This window comes from Ciona robusta, chromosome 6 (assembly GCF_009617815.1).
Source record: "Ciona robusta chromosome 6, ASM961781v2".
Classification (NCBI taxonomy): Eukaryota; Metazoa; Chordata; class Ascidiacea; order Phlebobranchia; family Cionidae; genus Ciona; species Ciona robusta.
The window spans coordinates 895,778-914,469 of record NC_143240.1 but is presented as its reverse complement, the minus strand read 5'-3'; the positions used below and the strand labels follow the sequence as shown (position 1 = coordinate 914,469).

At 34.6% G+C, this 18,692-nt stretch overlaps 2 protein-coding genes and 1 long non-coding RNA gene across 3 annotated transcripts; 2 read left to right on the top strand and 1 right to left on the bottom strand.

Moving 5' to 3' along the window:
* Nucleotides 1-1,213: 1,213 nt before the first annotated feature.
* LOC149734671 (sodium- and chloride-dependent taurine transporter-like) lies at nt 1,214-10,677 on the top strand. Its single transcript, XM_089879937.1, has 12 exons — nt 1,214-1,476; nt 2,761-2,892; nt 3,395-3,614; nt 4,277-4,409; nt 5,264-5,398; nt 5,692-5,795; nt 6,651-6,744; nt 7,525-7,668; nt 8,030-8,167; nt 8,779-8,985; nt 9,230-9,400; nt 9,838-10,677. The coding sequence occupies exons 1-12, from the start codon at nt 1,341-1,343 to the stop codon at nt 9,964-9,966; spliced, it is 1,743 nt and encodes a 580-aa protein (XP_089736063.1). The 5' UTR covers nt 1,214-1,340; the 3' UTR covers nt 9,967-10,677.
* A 776-nt stretch (nt 10,678-11,453) lies between these two features.
* On the top strand, nt 11,454-12,892 carry LOC149734670 (uncharacterized). Its single transcript, XR_016385186.1, has 5 exons — nt 11,454-11,863; nt 12,138-12,167; nt 12,329-12,367; nt 12,435-12,484; nt 12,818-12,892. It is a non-coding gene; the product is annotated as an uncharacterized LOC149734670 (long non-coding RNA).
* A 1,773-nt stretch (nt 12,893-14,665) lies between these two features.
* Nucleotides 14,666-18,261, bottom strand: LOC149734669 (uncharacterized). Its single transcript, XM_089879943.1, has 4 exons — nt 17,145-18,261; nt 16,703-16,793; nt 15,832-15,904; nt 14,666-15,772 (listed from the first exon to the last, which is right to left on the bottom strand). The coding sequence occupies exons 1-4, from the start codon at nt 17,291-17,293 to the stop codon at nt 14,982-14,984; spliced, it is 1,104 nt and encodes a 367-aa protein (XP_089736069.1). The 5' UTR covers nt 17,294-18,261; the 3' UTR covers nt 14,666-14,981.
* Nucleotides 18,262-18,692: the final 431 nt, after the last annotated feature.

Genomic DNA, 18,692 nt, shown 5'->3' with positions numbered 1-18,692 from the left:
TTAACTCATGGAAAAAGTTTCAGATAAAAAAGGACAGAAAAAACGTGGCTGCTAAACTCACAATGCAGTATAAGTTTACTCATTAAATCGGCCGGCGCCGTGGTATATTGGTTAGCGCGCCTGCCGGTAACTCAGAGGTAATGGGTCCACAGCTCGACGTTGCTACCATTGTGCGCGTATGTGTCCTTGGGCAAGACACTTAACGACAATTGCTCCAACCCGGTGGTCACTAATGTTGTCCAAATTATCAGCCATACATAAATAAAAATAAAAAAAATCCAAAAAAATAATCACCCACAAAGTAATATACATGGTAACTCGTTAGCTGACACGAGGTGTAAAACTCGTGTGATAACGACTGTCGTTTTCCAGCCACGCGAGGATAAAGTAAGTTACATTCATTCATTCATTCATTACTGCTGCTGGGAAAATGCCAACCCCTAAATGGTAGCGGCATCATGTTCCCTCGGGTACGATACAGCCGTTATCAATTATAGCCGTTTAGCGAGCCGTATACAACCCTTTGGCTCAAATTAGCGGAGCATAAACGATTACATTATGCTCCAACATATAGAACTGTGCGGTAAGATGGACACCTTTAGCACATAATATTCAAATATCCTGTGTTAAACAATTGACAACTGTTTTAGAAGCGCTACGAATGCAATCTGTATTGAGTTATACATAACTTTAGTTCACTGCGCCTTTTTTCTTATAGTAATATGGGGTAAAATGGGATATCTTTAGCACCCAAGTCCCATATTTCCCGATCTCGTTTTAAACAGTTAATCACTCGTTTAAGAGCGCTGGGCTACTGTAATTATGTGCTAAAGATATCCCATCTTACCTAATAGGTCTATAAAGTAGTATGGGGGAAGATGGGACACCTTTTAATTCTATTTTCTTAACCCATTTGGTAGTTAACAGAAAACATAAATTAATATTTAATCTTTGGTGACGAATTTTGAAAAACTACATTTTAACAACTTTTGCTTGCATACAATAAAAAAAGGTGACCCAAATAAAAATAAAAATAATGACCCAATTTTTAAAACTTCATTTTCTTAACTTTTGCCAGCATACAATAAATATGTTTTACATGTAACAAAATCCGCTCACACTATAGTAGGGAACCGACCTAATCCAATTGTGACCCACTTTTTGGGCGACCCAGGGGCTAAGAAACATTGTTGTACAGTTTTGGTTTTTTTCCATTTTGCAATACTAATCTTAAACTCTCTCGATTGTTTTACGTACGAAGAAGGCAAAACATAGCATAGCAATACTTCCAAAAATACACAGTTTCCAATACGGCCAGTCAACCAAAAACTAGTTAAGAAATGGCTGGGAAAAGTAGGGCCGATACTAGGGAAACGTTTAAGAAAGGTTTCGACTTTTTATTTAGCGCTGGCGGTGCTTTTGTGGGATTAGGGAACTTATGGAGATTCCCATATCTATGTTACGAAAATGGGGGCGGTAAGTTTTTAAACTTATTTATTATAAAGTTTACGCTAGTGTGTAATTTTACAATTGACCACCTTTTATTTACGTTTAAAAAAATGCGAAATATATAACTTTTTGTAATGTGGTCATAACGTTCGTATTTACTGTCAAGATCATAAATTATATCGGTTTAAAGTTCAATTGTATCGGTTTAAAGTTCAGTTCAGAATTTACGACTCATTTAATGACTGCAGCTAAACTTAGAAATGTTTCTTTTAAAGAAGTCATGCTTCGCTTAGTCTTGCTTGCGACTGTATTACTGCGCTCATTCAAGCTGTATAGTGTAAACCTTGGACTATAGGTTACAATTCGACGTTTTATAAGGTCATGTGCGCGATATTGTATGCGAAATACAACTTCTGCACATTTTGTGAAAGGTATAATTCACGTGTGTTTAAACTATTAATTCGTTAATATAACTGTGTGTAATATAGTAGGGTGGGAAAATTTTTTTTTACTCATTTTTTCTCGTCGCAGTTGGTAGTAAACAAAAAGAACATTCAAATAGTTATTAAACCGTATCTTCACGACCACAATATATATATATCCATGCAGTTACATCACAAAACAAAAAAGTGCATTTGATAAAATAAATGTATAACGAATTTTATCCCCGCGCGGCTGGCTAACGGCAGTTGTTATACCTCGAATGTTCTGTTTCATATATCTCATGGCAGCTTACGAATTACCACGTATATATAACTTTGTGGATGACTGTTTTTTTCATACACTTTGTGCCAGAGTTACCACGTATGTAACTTTGTGGGTAATTATTTTTAGGGGAATATTTCATTTTTTACAAAGAGAAATACAAAGACGAGAAGAAATACGTTATACATCAAGACAGGGTTTCAGCGTTTTAATACCACAGCAAAGTCTTTCAACAGTGTACTAGTATTACTTTGTTATATGCTAGCATTGGTATACGATTGGTCATAGGAAACGCGCAATACATACAAGGTCCGGTGCCGTGCCAAAGTGGTCAGCGCGTCTGTTAGTAAGCAGAGGTAATGGGTTCAAGGCTGGTCCCTGTATTAATGTGCGCGTATGTGTCCTTGGACACTTATCGGCAATTGCTCCAACCTAGTGGTAACTTATGGGTTGTTTAAATTGTCAGCCACACATATAACACACCCACAAAGTTGCTCTCATATACGTGGTAACTTGAAAGTGGGCCGAGGTGTATGAACCTAAAACACCCCTGTTGTAATAAAACATATTTTACCGCAGCCGTTAATTAAGTTTTTTTTACCACAGGGGCGTTTCTGATACCATACTTTATATTCGTGGCAATCATCGCCTTACCTATGTTCTTTCTGGAGACTTCTGTTGGTCAAATTTCAAGAATAGGTTTGCTCAAAGCATGGAATATGTTCCCACTTCTGAGAGGTGAGATGGGACAGTTATTTGGCTTCGCATAAGGTGTATACTTAAATTACCAATTTCTTTGTATGGTATTTATTAAGAGGTTGCTTCGTAACTGGTCGAACCTACACTTGGCGTGTCCTTGAGCAAAACGGTTACCGATAGTTTTTTCTCTAATCCTATTTTAATATAATGGACTAACCATTTAAACTTAAACAAACACTTATAAGTTACATATAGTAGGGTGGGGGAGGATGGGACACATTTTCCTTATATTTTCTTCTCATTTGGTGGCAAACAAAGAACATTCAAAGAATTATAAAAACGTATCCCTACATCACCTATAGACGGCTGTTAATTGTTTAAAACACGATCAGAATATTTGGACGTTATGTGCTAAGTTTATTTTACGTACCCATAGTACTATATACCCGTAACTCAAAAGTGGGCATGAATATGATGCTAAAGAATTTAGAAAATTTCGTGTTATATTATAAGTTGCCTTAAACACTGTTACTTTTCACAGGAATTGGATTAGCAAGTGGGGTCATTCTTTTGTATTGCAACGTATACTACCCAGTTATAATCGCATGGGCATTACGATATCTTGTCGCGAGTTTTTACTCTGAACTTGAATGGACGCATTGCAACAACGGTTACAATTCACCAGATTGCTTTTCTATACTGAATACAACGAACGGGACTTTGAATAGAAATGCTACTTCTTCAGTTACGCAATTTTGGGAGTAAGTGTCGACGTCGTAGAAAAGTTGGTTAGCGAGCCTCTAACGTCTATATCCGATGGGTTATGAGTTCAAAGCTCATCGCTGCTACCATTGTAGGCGTGTGTGTCCTTGAGCAAGATACTTAACGGCAATTGTTCCAACTCAGTAGTTACTAATGGGTTGTCCAAATTATCAGCCACAAATAAATGAATGTATAAAAAACAAAAAATATTTACCCACAAAGTTACACATACGAAATAATTTGTAAGCTACTGGCACGAAGTGTTGAATCATAACATTCACGGTATAACGACTGTCATTTTTCGGCCGCGCGATGATAAAACAAGTTCCATTCATTCATTTATTTACTAATTTATGTGTGCTATAATATAATCTTGTCAGTAGCGCAGATAATCTGAACAAAGCATACTTTTAAAAAAAAAACTATTTATTTGTGTAGTGATTTTATACACAATGGTTGCTTTTGAGTTACCAAGTATGTTAAAGTGACAGCTTGGATTTGGTTTATAAAACTATAGAATTATAAAACTATATCATAACGGCTCCGCCATAGACCGTTGTTAATTGTTTAAAACACGATCGGAATGTTTGGATATTATGTGCTAAAGGTGTCCTGTCTTACCCCCCCCCCCCCAGTACTATATATATTTGTTTTGTTGCAGAAGGAACGTCTTACATAAGTCTTTGGGTATTGACGAAATGGGAAACGTACAATGGCCTATCTACCTTTGCCTGGTTGCAGTTTGGATATTGTGTTATTTCTGCATTTGGAAAGGGGTACGATGGACTGCAAAGGTAATGCGTATTGGCAAGACACTTAACTGTAATTACTTTAAACTGGTGGTCCTTTATTGGCTGTCTGAATTATCAGCCATACAATACAAAAATATGAAGAAATCCTTCTGAAATAACATTTTGGGCGTATGTGTTCTTGAGCTAGACACTAAACGGCGATTTCTCCAACCCAGTGGTCACTAATAGTTGTCCAAATTATCAGCCATACATAAAAAAAATCCAAAAAAATAGTCACCCACAAAGTACATACATGGTTACTCGTAAATTGGTACAAGGTTTATGAAATATAACACCCGTGTTTAATGACCGTCGTTTTCCGGCCACACGAGGATAAAGTAAACAGTTACAAATTACAAAATTGTTAGCGGTAATACAATACAAAAAGATTTAAAAATGTTCTGAAATAGTTTCATAAAAGTTGCATACGTTATAACTCGTGAACAGGCATAAGGTGCTTATATGAACCATAACACCCGTGTTGTAACTACAGTTGTTGCCTCGTTACGCTATAGGATAAATATATATATCATTCAGCATTGATCTTTTAAGGTTAAAATTTGAATATTACAGTCTAAAAATAAAACACAAACCATTTTTTATCAATTAAACTACCAAATATGCCCGACGCCATGACACGCTTTCCCTTTACCAAAGTTATAGATTCAAGTCTCTTTGTTGCTTCTGGTTTGTGCGCGTATGTGTCCTTGCGCAAGACACTTACTGGCAACTGTTCCAACCCAGTGGTCACTAATGGGTGTTGAAATTGTCAACCATACAATACACATATATAAAATAAATAAAACATATTTACCCACAAAGTTACATACATGGTAAATAGTATTTTTTTCCGACAGATCGTATATTTCACTGCAACGGCCCCAATTATAATGATAATTATAATGATAGTACGTGGAGCGACATTGGACGGCGCAGCTAATGGGATAACGTATTACCTTCGTCCTGAAATTCATAAATTGGCCAATGTTAAGGTAAGATATAAACAAGCAACTATATATAGTTAGGGTGGGGAAAGATGGGACACATTTTCGTTCTATTTCCCGTCTTATTTGGTAGTAAACAAAGAACGTTTAAAGCATTTTAAAACCGTATTCTCACGATTCTTATAGAACGTTATTAATTGTTTAAAACTTAATCAAGTAATTTAAATATAATGTGCTAAAGGTGTCACCTGTTCCCCCACCCTAAAATATATGTAATAGTATAAGAGGCAAAAATATACTTAAGTTTATATATATTATTGTTGAGACTTATATTTCTTAAGGTATGGATGGCTGCAGCATCCCAGGTTATCTTCTCCTACGGCATTTGCTTTGGTGCAATCGTAAATCTTGGAAGTTATAACAAGATTAAACATAACCTTTTACGGTAAGTAGAATAATATAACACTTAACAATTTACTTTATTATGGTTTATAATTCTGACTACTCCATGTTATAACAACTGTGTGGTAGCTTTATACACTTCGTGCCTGCTTACCAAGTGTGTGTAAATAAATGTAACTTACTTTATTCACGCGTCGCCGGAAAATGACAGTCGTTATCACACGGTGTTCATACATCTCGTGCCAGCTTATCAGTTGCAACATATGTAACTTTTTAAACTTCGTGTTTAATTGTTTTTTCTCTATGGCTGATAATTAGAATTAGAATTAGTCACCTCTGGATTGGAGCAATTACCGACAAGTGTCTTGCTCTAGAACATATACGCCCACAATAGTAGCAACGACAAGCCTTGAACACATTGCCTCTGATTTAGAGGCAAGCGTGCTAACCACTTTGCCACAGCACTGCAATCTTTGGGGATATTTTTTATGTATAAATGTTAACCTGAATTACCATCAGTGACCACTGGGTTGGAGTAATTATACCATGTGAACGCATAAACATATTTTTTCCCTTCGATAACGGTAATAAGGAGCAAAACTACAGAAGAGAATAAATGTAATGAAACTTATTTATCATCGTGTGGTGGGACAATGACAGTCGTTATACCGTTACACCGTACAAGCAGTATAATGTAATAAACCATTCTATTAAACAGCATTAAATTTATATTTGGATGTAAAGTGTGCATAAAAACACGCTCACAAAAACACACGCCCACAATGGTATTCTATGACTTGCTATCCATATATTGTGCCTTTTGATCAAATATTAAACGTAGTAATTTAAAAGAGAACATAACATGTTAAATACGTTTTAATGTAGCTTTATACGACAGGGATTCTCTTTTCATGTTGGTCGTAAACAGTGGGGCAAGTTTTATGAGCGGTTTTGCTGTGTTTTCAGTACTTGGCTTTATGGCTAAAACTCAGGTATTTCTATAATGGTTATGTGATAAAATATGTTATTTACAAATTATACGACTGGCTGGTGAAATATGACCCTTTTTGACCCAGTTAAAAACATATTTACATTTATTTGAAAGAAAATAAGCGTGGTCGCTACTCCTATTTTGCAAATAATATTATATCTTGCTGACATGCATATTTTTAAATTTGATAGCTTTTCTGGAATTATAACGCTTTGCCTTACAATGTTTCGATGTCTACTCGTCATTTATTTAGAGTATTTACAAAACAGTAAAATGTCAGAAAAAAAAAACTGTTTTAGACTTCAGTGTGGGGTATTATAGTTATCGTTAACAAATAATATCCAATATTTTCTAAAAGTGTGTTTAACAACAAGAGAGCTTAGCTCTAATGAGTAGGCACTTTACATTATATTATATATAGTAGGGGGTATTGTAGTTATCGTTAACAAATAGTATCCCATATATCCCTGAATGTATGTTTAATAATAAGAAATCTTAGCTCTAATGAATGGACACGTTACACTATACAATGATTGATAAAGAATCTGTGTAAATACAACTGGTCGACAACAAAAGGATCTATAAGTCAACTAAGTGTCAAATTAACAACGCTACTTTAGGGTCGTAAAGTTACGGTTACATAATTTTGTAGATATTCTATGTTTACCACCAAATGGGACAATAAAACAGAATGAAAACATGGACCATCTTGTCCCACCCTACTATATATAAATACTGATGTTACGAAATAGCGTTTAAATATAAATTCTACATTTATTAGAACACCACTGTCGAAGCAGTTGCCGAATCTGGGCCAGGTCTTGTGTTCTTGGTTTATCCACATGCGTTGTCACTATTGCCACTCCCACAGCTTTGGTGTGCCTTATTTTTTCTCACCCTAATTTTGCTGGGTTTTGATAGCCAGGTAAGACATTGCTGTAAAACGGTATTACGCAATATACATTAATGAGTCCATGGCTCGTCGCTGCTATCGTTGCGGGCGTATATGTCTTTGGGCAAGACACTTAACGGTAATGGCAACAACTCAGTGGTCACTAGTGGGTTGTCCATATTATAAGCTATACATATAAACAGAAAAAAAAACCTTACAAATAATCACCTACAAAGTAACATACACGATAACTCGTAAACTGACACGAGGTGTATTAAATAGAACACCCGTGTTATAACGAGTGTGTTTTTCCGGCTTCGCGAGGCTAAAGCGAATTGAATATAAAGTTGAACAAATAGTGAACTTTAGTTTATATTTTTACTTCGATTAACAGTTTGTGTTTATGGAAAGCTGGACGTCCAGTGTACTGGACTACTTTCCGCGCATTCAATCGTTCAGATTTGGAAAGGAATTGTTCATTGCCACTGTATCATTTATTTTCTGTGTTGTTGGAATCACAATGACTACTGAAGTAAGTTTGGTATTTTAATTAAAAGTAAATTAACATATATGTTGTATTGTTCTGTTGAGTAAGATGGGGCACTATTAGCACACAACATGACGGTCACGCCTTTTACCCAAAACATTCTTTCTTTTATTTTTTTATTATTAATAAGCGTGTTTTAACAACTGTTGTTTTACCGTTACAACCCGTCCTTTCGCTTTTGTCAACTCTCTTGTTCTTCGTTATCGTGACCGAGGAGACGAAATAAATTTCATTTAACATTAAAAATCTCTATCATGTTGGAAACAACTAACAAAAGTCTATGTGAGTCTTGATTATACGGTTTTATATTTATTTAAAAGTATTTTATTTACAACCAAATAAGATGAGAAAAGTAGTTAAAAGATGTCCCATCTCCCCTCAGTCTACTATACATGAAATATATCTTTTACATTTATGTGTTACTGTATTAGTCGAATTGTTTTTTGTTTTTATGTGTTACTGTATTAGTCGAATTGTGTGCGTGCACATTCATTTAAGCTTAGCTCTCTTGTCATTTCTTTAATCTGGTTTGGCAGACAACTCAATGATTATGTTAAGAAAGTTTTAAATTTAACATGCATTTTTTTTTTAAACAGGGTGGAATTTACGTGTTTAATTTGATGGACACTTTTGCTGCTGCCGGGTGGTCGACAACGACGTTATGTGTCTTTGAAGCCCTGGCTGGAGGTTGGATTGGCGGAGATGCTTACTTGGCTTGTTTGAGAAAGATACTTAACCGAGGACCGAGGGCTCTGCTTTATTTTAAGTATTTATGGAGATTCGTCACCCCGGCTTCTCTTACAGTAAGCGAATACTTTATTCATAATAATTAAAAGAATGTATGCAGTTTTTAAAATAATGCTTTAGACTCAATGTGCAGATTACAGACTGGACATTTTGAATTTCATGCCCAATTATTTCTAAGAGCAAATAAAAACTTTTGTTTTACTGTTTTATAGTAGGGTGGGGGAAATGGACATCGGTACAAAGTAATATACCACATTTCTTGCAAGTTTCTTTATCTAAAAAAGTCCTCTTAAATTTTAGATTATAGTGATTTGTAACGTGTACTTCTACGCACCTGCAACGTACAACAAAGTGTATGTGTACCCAACGTGGGCACAAGGTCTAGGATTACTCATAGCGTGCTCGTCCATTATCTGGATACCTACGATTGCAATATATCATCTTATCACGGGTACTGGAACTTTTAAATCGGTATGTATGAACTAAAAATACAATCTCATTAATGGTAGAATCTTTCTTTTTGTATGATTGCTTGGGTTTAACCACAGTATACTTAAGTGATAGTTCGCTAACGAGACCACGTGACCATTCTTCGCGCATGAGTGCACTTACTGATCCTATGCTTGGCAGTTTTAAGCACGTAGTATCAAAATATCCTGATCGTGTTTTAAACAATTAACAACGGTCTATGGGAGTCGTGAGGATGCGATTTCATAATTCTTTAAATGTTCTTTGTTTACTGCCAAATGGGAGGGAAAATCGAAAGAAAAGGTGTCTCATCTTCCCTACCCCACTAAATATCAAAATTTGATTTTGTATCTTACTAATAGCGGATTACGAGTGTATCTTGCAGTTATTTAAATCACCTTGTCAGGTTGACTTTCATAATGATTTATATTTTATTTCAGAGATTGAAAAGTGCTTGTCAGCTGCCGGGATACGTTAGTGAAAACTTGAATGTTAATTTGAAAAGCGAAAGTGAAATCTCTAAGTCAGGTGTAAATGTTGCATCGAATGAGTTAAAGGAACTTATTTAGTGTCAACCATGTAACTTAAATTGCATTTTTATACAAACTATTACCACGTTAGTCATAAAACTTTTCGACTCTTTTTGTTATACATTACAAAATTTCATGTTGAAATTGTAATTATATATATATAGTAAATTGGGGTAAAATGGTACATATTTTTATTCTGTTTTTCGTTCTTTTGATAGTAAACAAAGAATATTAACAGAAATATAACAGTATTCCGACGACTTTTTATAAGCTTTTTGATTAATATAACAATCAAAAAGTTAGTGTGTGCTATTATATGCTAACGGTATCCATTTTTTCTTATAGTAATATATACTGTAGAAAAATATTATCCAAACATTAAATGTTCATAATATCCTTTGAAACATAACATTCAATTATCTTGATCGTGTTTTAATCAATTTACAACGGTCTATGAGAGCCGTACGGAAACGGCTTTATATTATTTAAATATTCTTTATTTGCCAACCAATGGGATGAGAAAAAGAATAAAAAGGTGTCCCGTTTTCCCCCACACTACTATACTTTAAATCGTATGAGTTTCTGTATTCAGAAACGATTTAATTTTAATTTTAAGCATTCTTAAAATGAATTACGTACCTCATTATTGCATCGCGCACAAGTTTGCGTATGTTACATAATATTACTGCAACGTTTAATTATTAAATTTACTCATACAATGCTGAATGAATGAATAAAATTTATTCCGTCTCTTCGGTCACGATAACGAAGAAAAAGAGAGTTTACAAAAGCGAAAGTAAACAGGTAGTAACGGTAAAACAATATTTGTTAAAACACCCTTATTGATAAAAAAAATAAAATAATGTTTTGGATAAAAGGCGTGACCGTTTCACCCTACAAACGATACAGTGTAAAAAAAAATAAGTAAAAGGCATTTAATTAACCATATGAAGGTTCTAATTGGAAGAAAACTGTGCGTAAGGACACCCGTACAGTGAAGGAAGTTGATCTTAAAAAAGATTGATCTAAAGGTTGGAGCATGATGGAAAAACAAAACCCACAAACAGGAATTGAACCAATTTATGGCCTATTACCCGCCCAAACAGGCTATTGATTGATAAATATAAAGTATAGCAGGATGGGGGAAATGGGACGCCTTTTTCCCATTTGGTAGTAAAATGTACAGATTTATAAAACTGTATCCTCACGACTTCGTATAGACCGTTGTTAGCTAATAAAAGTGACGACTCCATAGACCGTTGTCAAAATATTTGGATATTATGAGCTAACGGTGCCGCATCTTCTCTCACCCTATGCTATGTATGCAGACATGCAGCAAATGTAATGCAAAAATACCTCAAAGTGCATATCGCAAAAGAATTAAAAAGACAGCTCTTTGACCTTGACATGGAAGTTCAGTAATTTCCAATTAAAAGAACGAAGTACTTGGCTTGCAGAAGAAAACAATGCAAAAATGAACACTGCAACTTCCTTCGATTTCTACTAGAGGTCGCAAATCTGTTCAACGGTTAATTTATCCAAAGTTTTTCAAGTACAATCAAGGTCATATAGTATTGTCCTCACTGCGCACTCATGGTTTTCTGTACTCATTAAGACAGACAGCTGCAGATTTAAAAAAAGGAAATTGGTCGGAATATTTAAATAAACGCAGTTTCCTATCAATTGTTACAAAACTGTTTAAAAAGCAGTAATTATCAAGTCTGCTTCACTTTGAAAATCAAAGAAAATAAAGTTGGTTCAATTTGTTGTACGGTTTGAAAGTTGAGATAAGATTGCAGTAACTTGTATGTTTTACAGATGAACAAGCTACTACTCGTCGCTATTTTGCTCGGCATGCTTATGATGGTGCAAGTCTCCAAAGCCATATAGTGGGGACGGCGTAGAAATGGAAAAGAGCGTAATTATTATTATGGCGGTAAGCAAAATATATAGGGTGGAGAAGACGGGACACCTTTAGCACATAATATTCAAATATCCTAATTGTGTTTTAAACAATTAACAACGGTCTTTTTGGGAGTTGTGAGAATACGGTTTTAAAACTCTTTGAATTTGTTTTGTTTACTACCAAATAGGACAAAAAATATAATAAAAAGTTGTCCCATGTTTCCCCCGGCCTACTATATGTTGTAACCATATTCATTTAACATTAATAAAAACTCGCCTAATTTGCGATTTTGCTTCGTTTACAGATGAGAGGAGCAAAATGGAACCGGAAGAAGGTATAAAACTATTACAGAGGCTGTTTTTGTTTGTCGGTTTACGTTTGTTTTGGCTGTATTTAAATGAAAAAGAACAATAAAAAACGGCGTATTATTAAACTTTTTCTTAACCATTTGAAAGTACATCTAATGTCTTAATAACATAACTGATTTTATCTTAGATTCTAACATGAACTTTGAAAATCTTGATGATTTACAAGGTAAGTTTTTTAAACCCTGCTGTTTTGTGTCACATGTTCTCATCACAATAACAACAATATTGTTTAGTTTTAGAAAACCCGATTGAGCAGTAAATCAAATGCTTCCCAGGGTAACAGGTAAAACATATTTAGACCAATTAATGATAAATTTAAATAATGTATCGTTTGTCTGCTAGGGGTAGCGACCACGAATATTTTCTTCTAATTAAATGTAAATATGTTTTTAACTGTAAGCGTGTTTTTACAACTGTTGTTGTGTCGCTAAACCCTGTCTTTTCGTTTAAAATATTTATAAATCTTCGCTACCGTAATCGAAGAGACAAAAGGTATTATTATTATTATTATTAATATTAAATTGTGAACGTTTAACCTTTTTAATATAATATATAAAAAAACAACATTTTTTTCTTAAAAAACTGGTAAACCTATTTCTGTTTATATTTTAAGCAGACGAGGAACACACAAAGATTGAATAGTTCTGCCTTCCATTTAACTATTTCAGTGAATAAATAACCAGCAACAAAACTGTAACGTGTTATGTGTTTTTATCTATATTAAGCAAAGTATTCATCTGAGTATCTAGCTAAGCACAACATATGGTAGGGTGGGGGAAATGGGACACTTTTTCATTTTATTTTCTTGTCCCAATCGGTAGTAAACCAGGAACATTCAAAGAATAATACAGTCGCATTCTCACGACTCTCATATACCGTTGTTAATTGTTTAAAACACGATCAGAATATTTGGATATTATGTGCTAAAGGTGTCCCGTCTCCCCACGCTACTATATATTAAAAAAAGGCTCTGGTCACTAAGTTTTAGTAGGGCGGGGAAAGATGGAACACCATTAACAAATAATACCAAAATATCCTAATCTTGTTTTAAACAATTAACAACGGTCTATCGGAGTCGTGAGGGCACGGGTTTATAACTCTTCGATGTACTTTGTTTACTACCAAATTGGTCAAGAAAAGGGTAAAATGGGACAAGAAAAGGTGTAAAATGGGACAAGAAAAGGCTTGTTCCATTTTACACTACAACAAGAAAAAGATTTATACTTTATAGTTTACATTCAAAGACCTAGCTTGACACACCCTAAATTTGATCACACGAACGTTTTATCTGTTTAAGTTAAAGAGAGATTTGAGTGTGCGAGCTGTTGTTTATAGTTGTTGCCAGCGAATGCAAACTCCCTGTCTCACTATACGGTGAACGACTTTACTAAGTTTTCCCTTTGATATTAAAAATAAATGTATATATCAGGAGAGCTGTTTTAGATTTATGTTTTATACATTTTAAAGTCGTAAACAAAGATCATTCAAACAGTTATAAAGCCGTATTCTCACGACTTCCATAGACCGTTGTTCTTTGTTTAAAACACGATTAGAATATTATGTGCTAAAGATGTCCCAACTTCCCCACCCTACTATATTTATATTTTACTAAACAAAAATCAAGGATGAAATAGCACGAAAACATGGACCATCATACCTCAACCTACTGTTTAATAGGTATAAATACCTATTGATCCAGAGTCTGGTGTAAAAACGACATAAAAACCGACAAGAATAATTAAAATTTGCTCTTTAGCTCCACTATGCGACCAAATTCTTGGAATAATCACTTTCATTTTACTATTTAGAAATATGTACTTAATTTTAGATTATTGTGATTTGTAACGTGTATTTCTACGCACCTGCAACGTACAACAAAGTGTATGTGTACCCAACGTGGGCACAAGCTCTGGGGTTATTCATAACGTGCTCGACCATTATCTGGATACCTGTAATTTCAATATATGATCTTATAACGGATACTGGAACTTTGCAATCGGTATGTATGTATGTGGCCGTTTACTTCAAATACATATATTTATTTTCATGATTTAGTGCCAGGAATCTTAGATTCGACTTCCATGTTTTATTCACAAATTGCTTTTAAGTATATATAGTTTTAACATTAAGCACTACACTGAGTTGTTCTTATTCAGTTTACCAACCACGCTTTTACAACGCCTGTCACTTGCTGTTATTTCCTATCTCTTCGCTATGTTAATGTGACCTTTTAATACGGTATCTAAAATTTTAATGATTGATGTTTTTTCTTTCAGAGATTAAAAACTGCTTGTCAGCTACCGGGATACGTTAGTGAAAACTTGAATGTTAATTTGAAAAGCGAAAGTGAAATCTCTAAGTCAGGTGTAAATGTTGCATCGAATGAGTTAAAGGAACTTATTTAGTGACGAACATGCTACTTACATTGCATTTTTATATACTAAACATTATAAAAAAATGTTGTAAAATTTATAGAATCCTATAAACTATACGTACGTAATTCATTTTAAGGTTATTCAAGAATGTATACATATTGTATATATATGTAATACATTTAAATTTATCAAGAGTTAAGAAACACAAAGTTTTAAGTTAAAATTATTATCATTTGCGACCGGAAAATGTACTTTGAGGTAAAAAAACATAAGCCCACCAAAAATAGTTTCATCTCAATTCTCAAACAGCTTTTTATAGCAATAAGATGGTGCTGTATAATACTGTAAAACTTTAGTTTACGTATGACTGAAAAATAAAATGTCTTAAAATGATTCAAATTTAAGCTATGCAAGTGTTTTTAAGCATTTTAAAGTTCGGTTTAGACTCTCTTGTTTTTGAAAATCACTTGTCCAGTCTTTCGCAGCAACATAACTCTCCATTGCCGAAATAAACGATAATCTTGCTTCAGCTTCCATATTTAATCGCTTGTATGCAACACCCATGTTTTGTTGACACATACCATAAACTCTAAAGTTTTTACATACACTGGTTCCGAATTCGGCTTCAAGCAGTTTCAGTGCATCTTTGTTTACATTTAGCGACTTATCGTACATACACATTACATTACAGCAAACGCCTGTGAACTTTAAACACCAGGCTAAGCCTTTAGCGGTTTCGCTACTCTCTAAATTGTCCATTCTTTCTATTTCGGCAAAGATTGTCTTTAAAATATCCAAACCGTGCCCAGAAAATTGTTCACGCTTGCTTGACTTTGCCATTGTGTTCGCAACAAACTGCATGTATGACGCCGTATGTAACAAACAATGTAAACGAGATGACTGAATTTGTACAGATGCTGCTCGTTTCAGTACAATATCAGCTAAAGTCAGCACTCCATCGCATTTTCTGCTAGACATGCTTTCAGCAATAGAATTTAGACCACATATAACTTGAAAAGCATCTTCAATTTCAGTTGTCGAGGCCAGGTGAGTAATTTCAGTCAACAAATCGTCTGTTTTTTTGTCCACTTTTATACTTTGTAGGTACTTGAGGTATCTTATTTTATCAAGCAATGTGTTTTCCCCACCTTTTTCAACGTTCAGCGTCTTAATAGACCCTTTATAGTCTAACTTCTCTGTTAAAAATTTACAAATGATTCAGCTACCATATAAAATCAGTTCACAGTGGACTTACCGGCCTTGCAATGTACAACATCGGGGTTAAAAGTAACTTCTTTATTCTCGTACGTTTCTGAATCCAACGATAGCTGAATAAATTAAGGTAATTTATTCAAATTTTCGTGGCGGGAACGACAGTTGTTATGCTAAAGCACCGACGTTCTGTTCCATACACCTCGTGCTTCGCTTACGAGTTACCACAAGTTTTTCAGTAAGGCACAGTAACCACTATACAACAGCGCCGAACAAATTTATAGCTACCTAACCGGCGCCGTGACATAGTGGTTAGCGCGCCTGCCTGTAACCCAGAGGTAATGGGTTCAAGGCTCGTCGCTGCTACCATTGTGGGCGTATGTGTCCTTGGGCAAGACACTTAACGGCAATTGCTCCAACCCAGTGGTCACTAATGGGTTGTCCAAATTATCAGCCATACATAAAAAAATTTTAAAAAAATCCCAAAAAATAATCACCCACAAAGTAACATACATGGTAACTCGTAAGCTGGCACGAGGTGTTAAACCCGTGTGATAACGAATGTCGTTTTCCGGCTACGCGAGGATAAAGTAAGTTAAATTCATTCATTAATTCATTCATACTTAAACATTAGAGACCATTTACATTGGAATTACCACTGCTACCGTGTTGGAATTGCCACTGCTACCGGGCGTATATGTCCTTCGCCAAGACACATAACGGTAAATGCTCCAACCCTGTGGTCACTAATGGGTTGTCTAAATTGTCAGCCATACAGAAAACACATACACACAAAGTTACATTTCTATATTTAATAACTTGTAAGTGGGCACACGTTGTATGAACCAAAACTTCGTGTTATAACGACTGTCGTTTAACAGCCAAACGAGGATCAAGCAAGTTACATTACTTACCTTTTCTTTGTTTACGATACGAATTATGTTTTCAAGTGTGTGATCTCTCCTTAACTCCGTTGGTGTGAAATTGAGACGGCATACAGGACACCTTAAGAATATTAACATGTATTAAATGTATATAGTAAAGCGGGAGAAGATGGGACATATTTTCATTATATTTTATACACAATTAGCACATATATATCCTTATCGTGTTTTTACAATAAAAACGGTCAACGGGAGTCGTAAGGATACGTTTTTATAATTCCTTGAATGTTTTTTGTTTACTTCAAAATGGGATGAGAAAAGAGAATAAAATCTTTTTCCGTCCTGGTATTTAATCTAAAACAAAAAATCGTTTCGATGCAGCAATGACCATAATAACGATCGTGGTCTACCTCAACGGGTTTAAATTATCGATTTAACACAATCTGCGCACAGTGGTCCACAGTTATCCTACCTTCGAAATACAATGCAGTCGCACAAAGCTATAACACAGTCTTCGCAAATCTTGTGTTGACATGGTAAAGAAATTACATTCTTTTTGAAAGTTGCAAAGCACACTGGACACTTTAGCTCATTCTCAAGTCGTTCCACAAAACTAGACATTCTTCTGCAAATAATCGATTCCTAACGAATCCTGAGCATCTGTCTAACGCGCTGTATTTAAGTATTAAACACACTATAAAAAGGTAAAGTTTATATACTGCTCTTACTACAGTACTCTGTATACAGTAGAATGGGACACCTATTCACTCTATTTTCTCATACCAATTGTAGTAAAAATAACTTTCAAAGAATTATAAAACGTATCCTTGCGACTCCCGTAGACCGTTGCTATAAATGTTGAAAACACAAGGATATCTGGAGATCATGTGCTAAAGGTGTCCCATGTTACCTAATGCCCTACTATATACACTTCTGACAATATAACACGCATTCTTTGTACACTATTTATATAACGCTGCTGTTAATAATTTATAACGTCATTCTGTACTGCTTCCTTCAATAGCAGGAACCTTTAGCCCTATACCCTTCTTTCTGTATGCTCTCAATATTTACAGCAGTTTTTTACCTATACCACCTTTTTCCGGTGCATTACAACACAGGATATAATAAATAATTTATGTATATACCATGCTAACTATTTTTCGCATGTAACAAGACGCGAAACTATGTATAAGCATAATGTATCAAGGAAAAATGACCGTACTATATCTGTAATCAACAATACACTCTTTTCAATTGGTGCCTTTCTTCAGTACCCAATACTTTTTACTCGTAGCGTGTTCTAAACGCCTGTCGTTTCTTGCTATTCCTTTCCTTCGCTAATTTAATTAATTTGAACTTTCTTTTCGTATATATAGTAGGGTGGGGGAAGATGGGACACCTTTAACACATAATATCCAAATAGCCTGATCGTGTTTTAAACAATTTTTTAACAACGGTCTGTGGAAGTCGTGAGGATACGGTTTTATAATTCATTGAATGTTCTTTGTTTACTACCAAATGGAAAGAGAAAACTAAACGAAAAGGTGTCCCATCTTCCCCCACCCTACCGTAAGTCAAAAGATAAATTTAGATTATGGCAGGTTAGCATATAATAACTAAAGTACTATACCAGAAGAGTGTGTAGTCTATATAACTATAGTCTAGAGTAGACTCTGGATTCCAGAATATTAACAATGGTATTAAAATTTGTATACGATGTATGCTGGAAGCAATATACTAATTTCCGAGAACCAGTTGCTTAGTTTTTATTGTTTAGTTATAATTTAAGTAAAAAAAAATCTTGTTGTAATTTAAGTAATCCTTTGACGATTCCAAGTGAAAAGAAGTAATATAGTAGGGAGGGGAAGATGGGACACCTTTAGCACATAATATCCAGATATCTTAAACGTGTTTTAAACAATTAATAACGGTTTATGGGAGTCATAAGGATTTAGTTTTATAATTCTTTTAATGTTCTTTGTTTACTACTAAATGGGAAGAGAAAATAGAGTTAAAA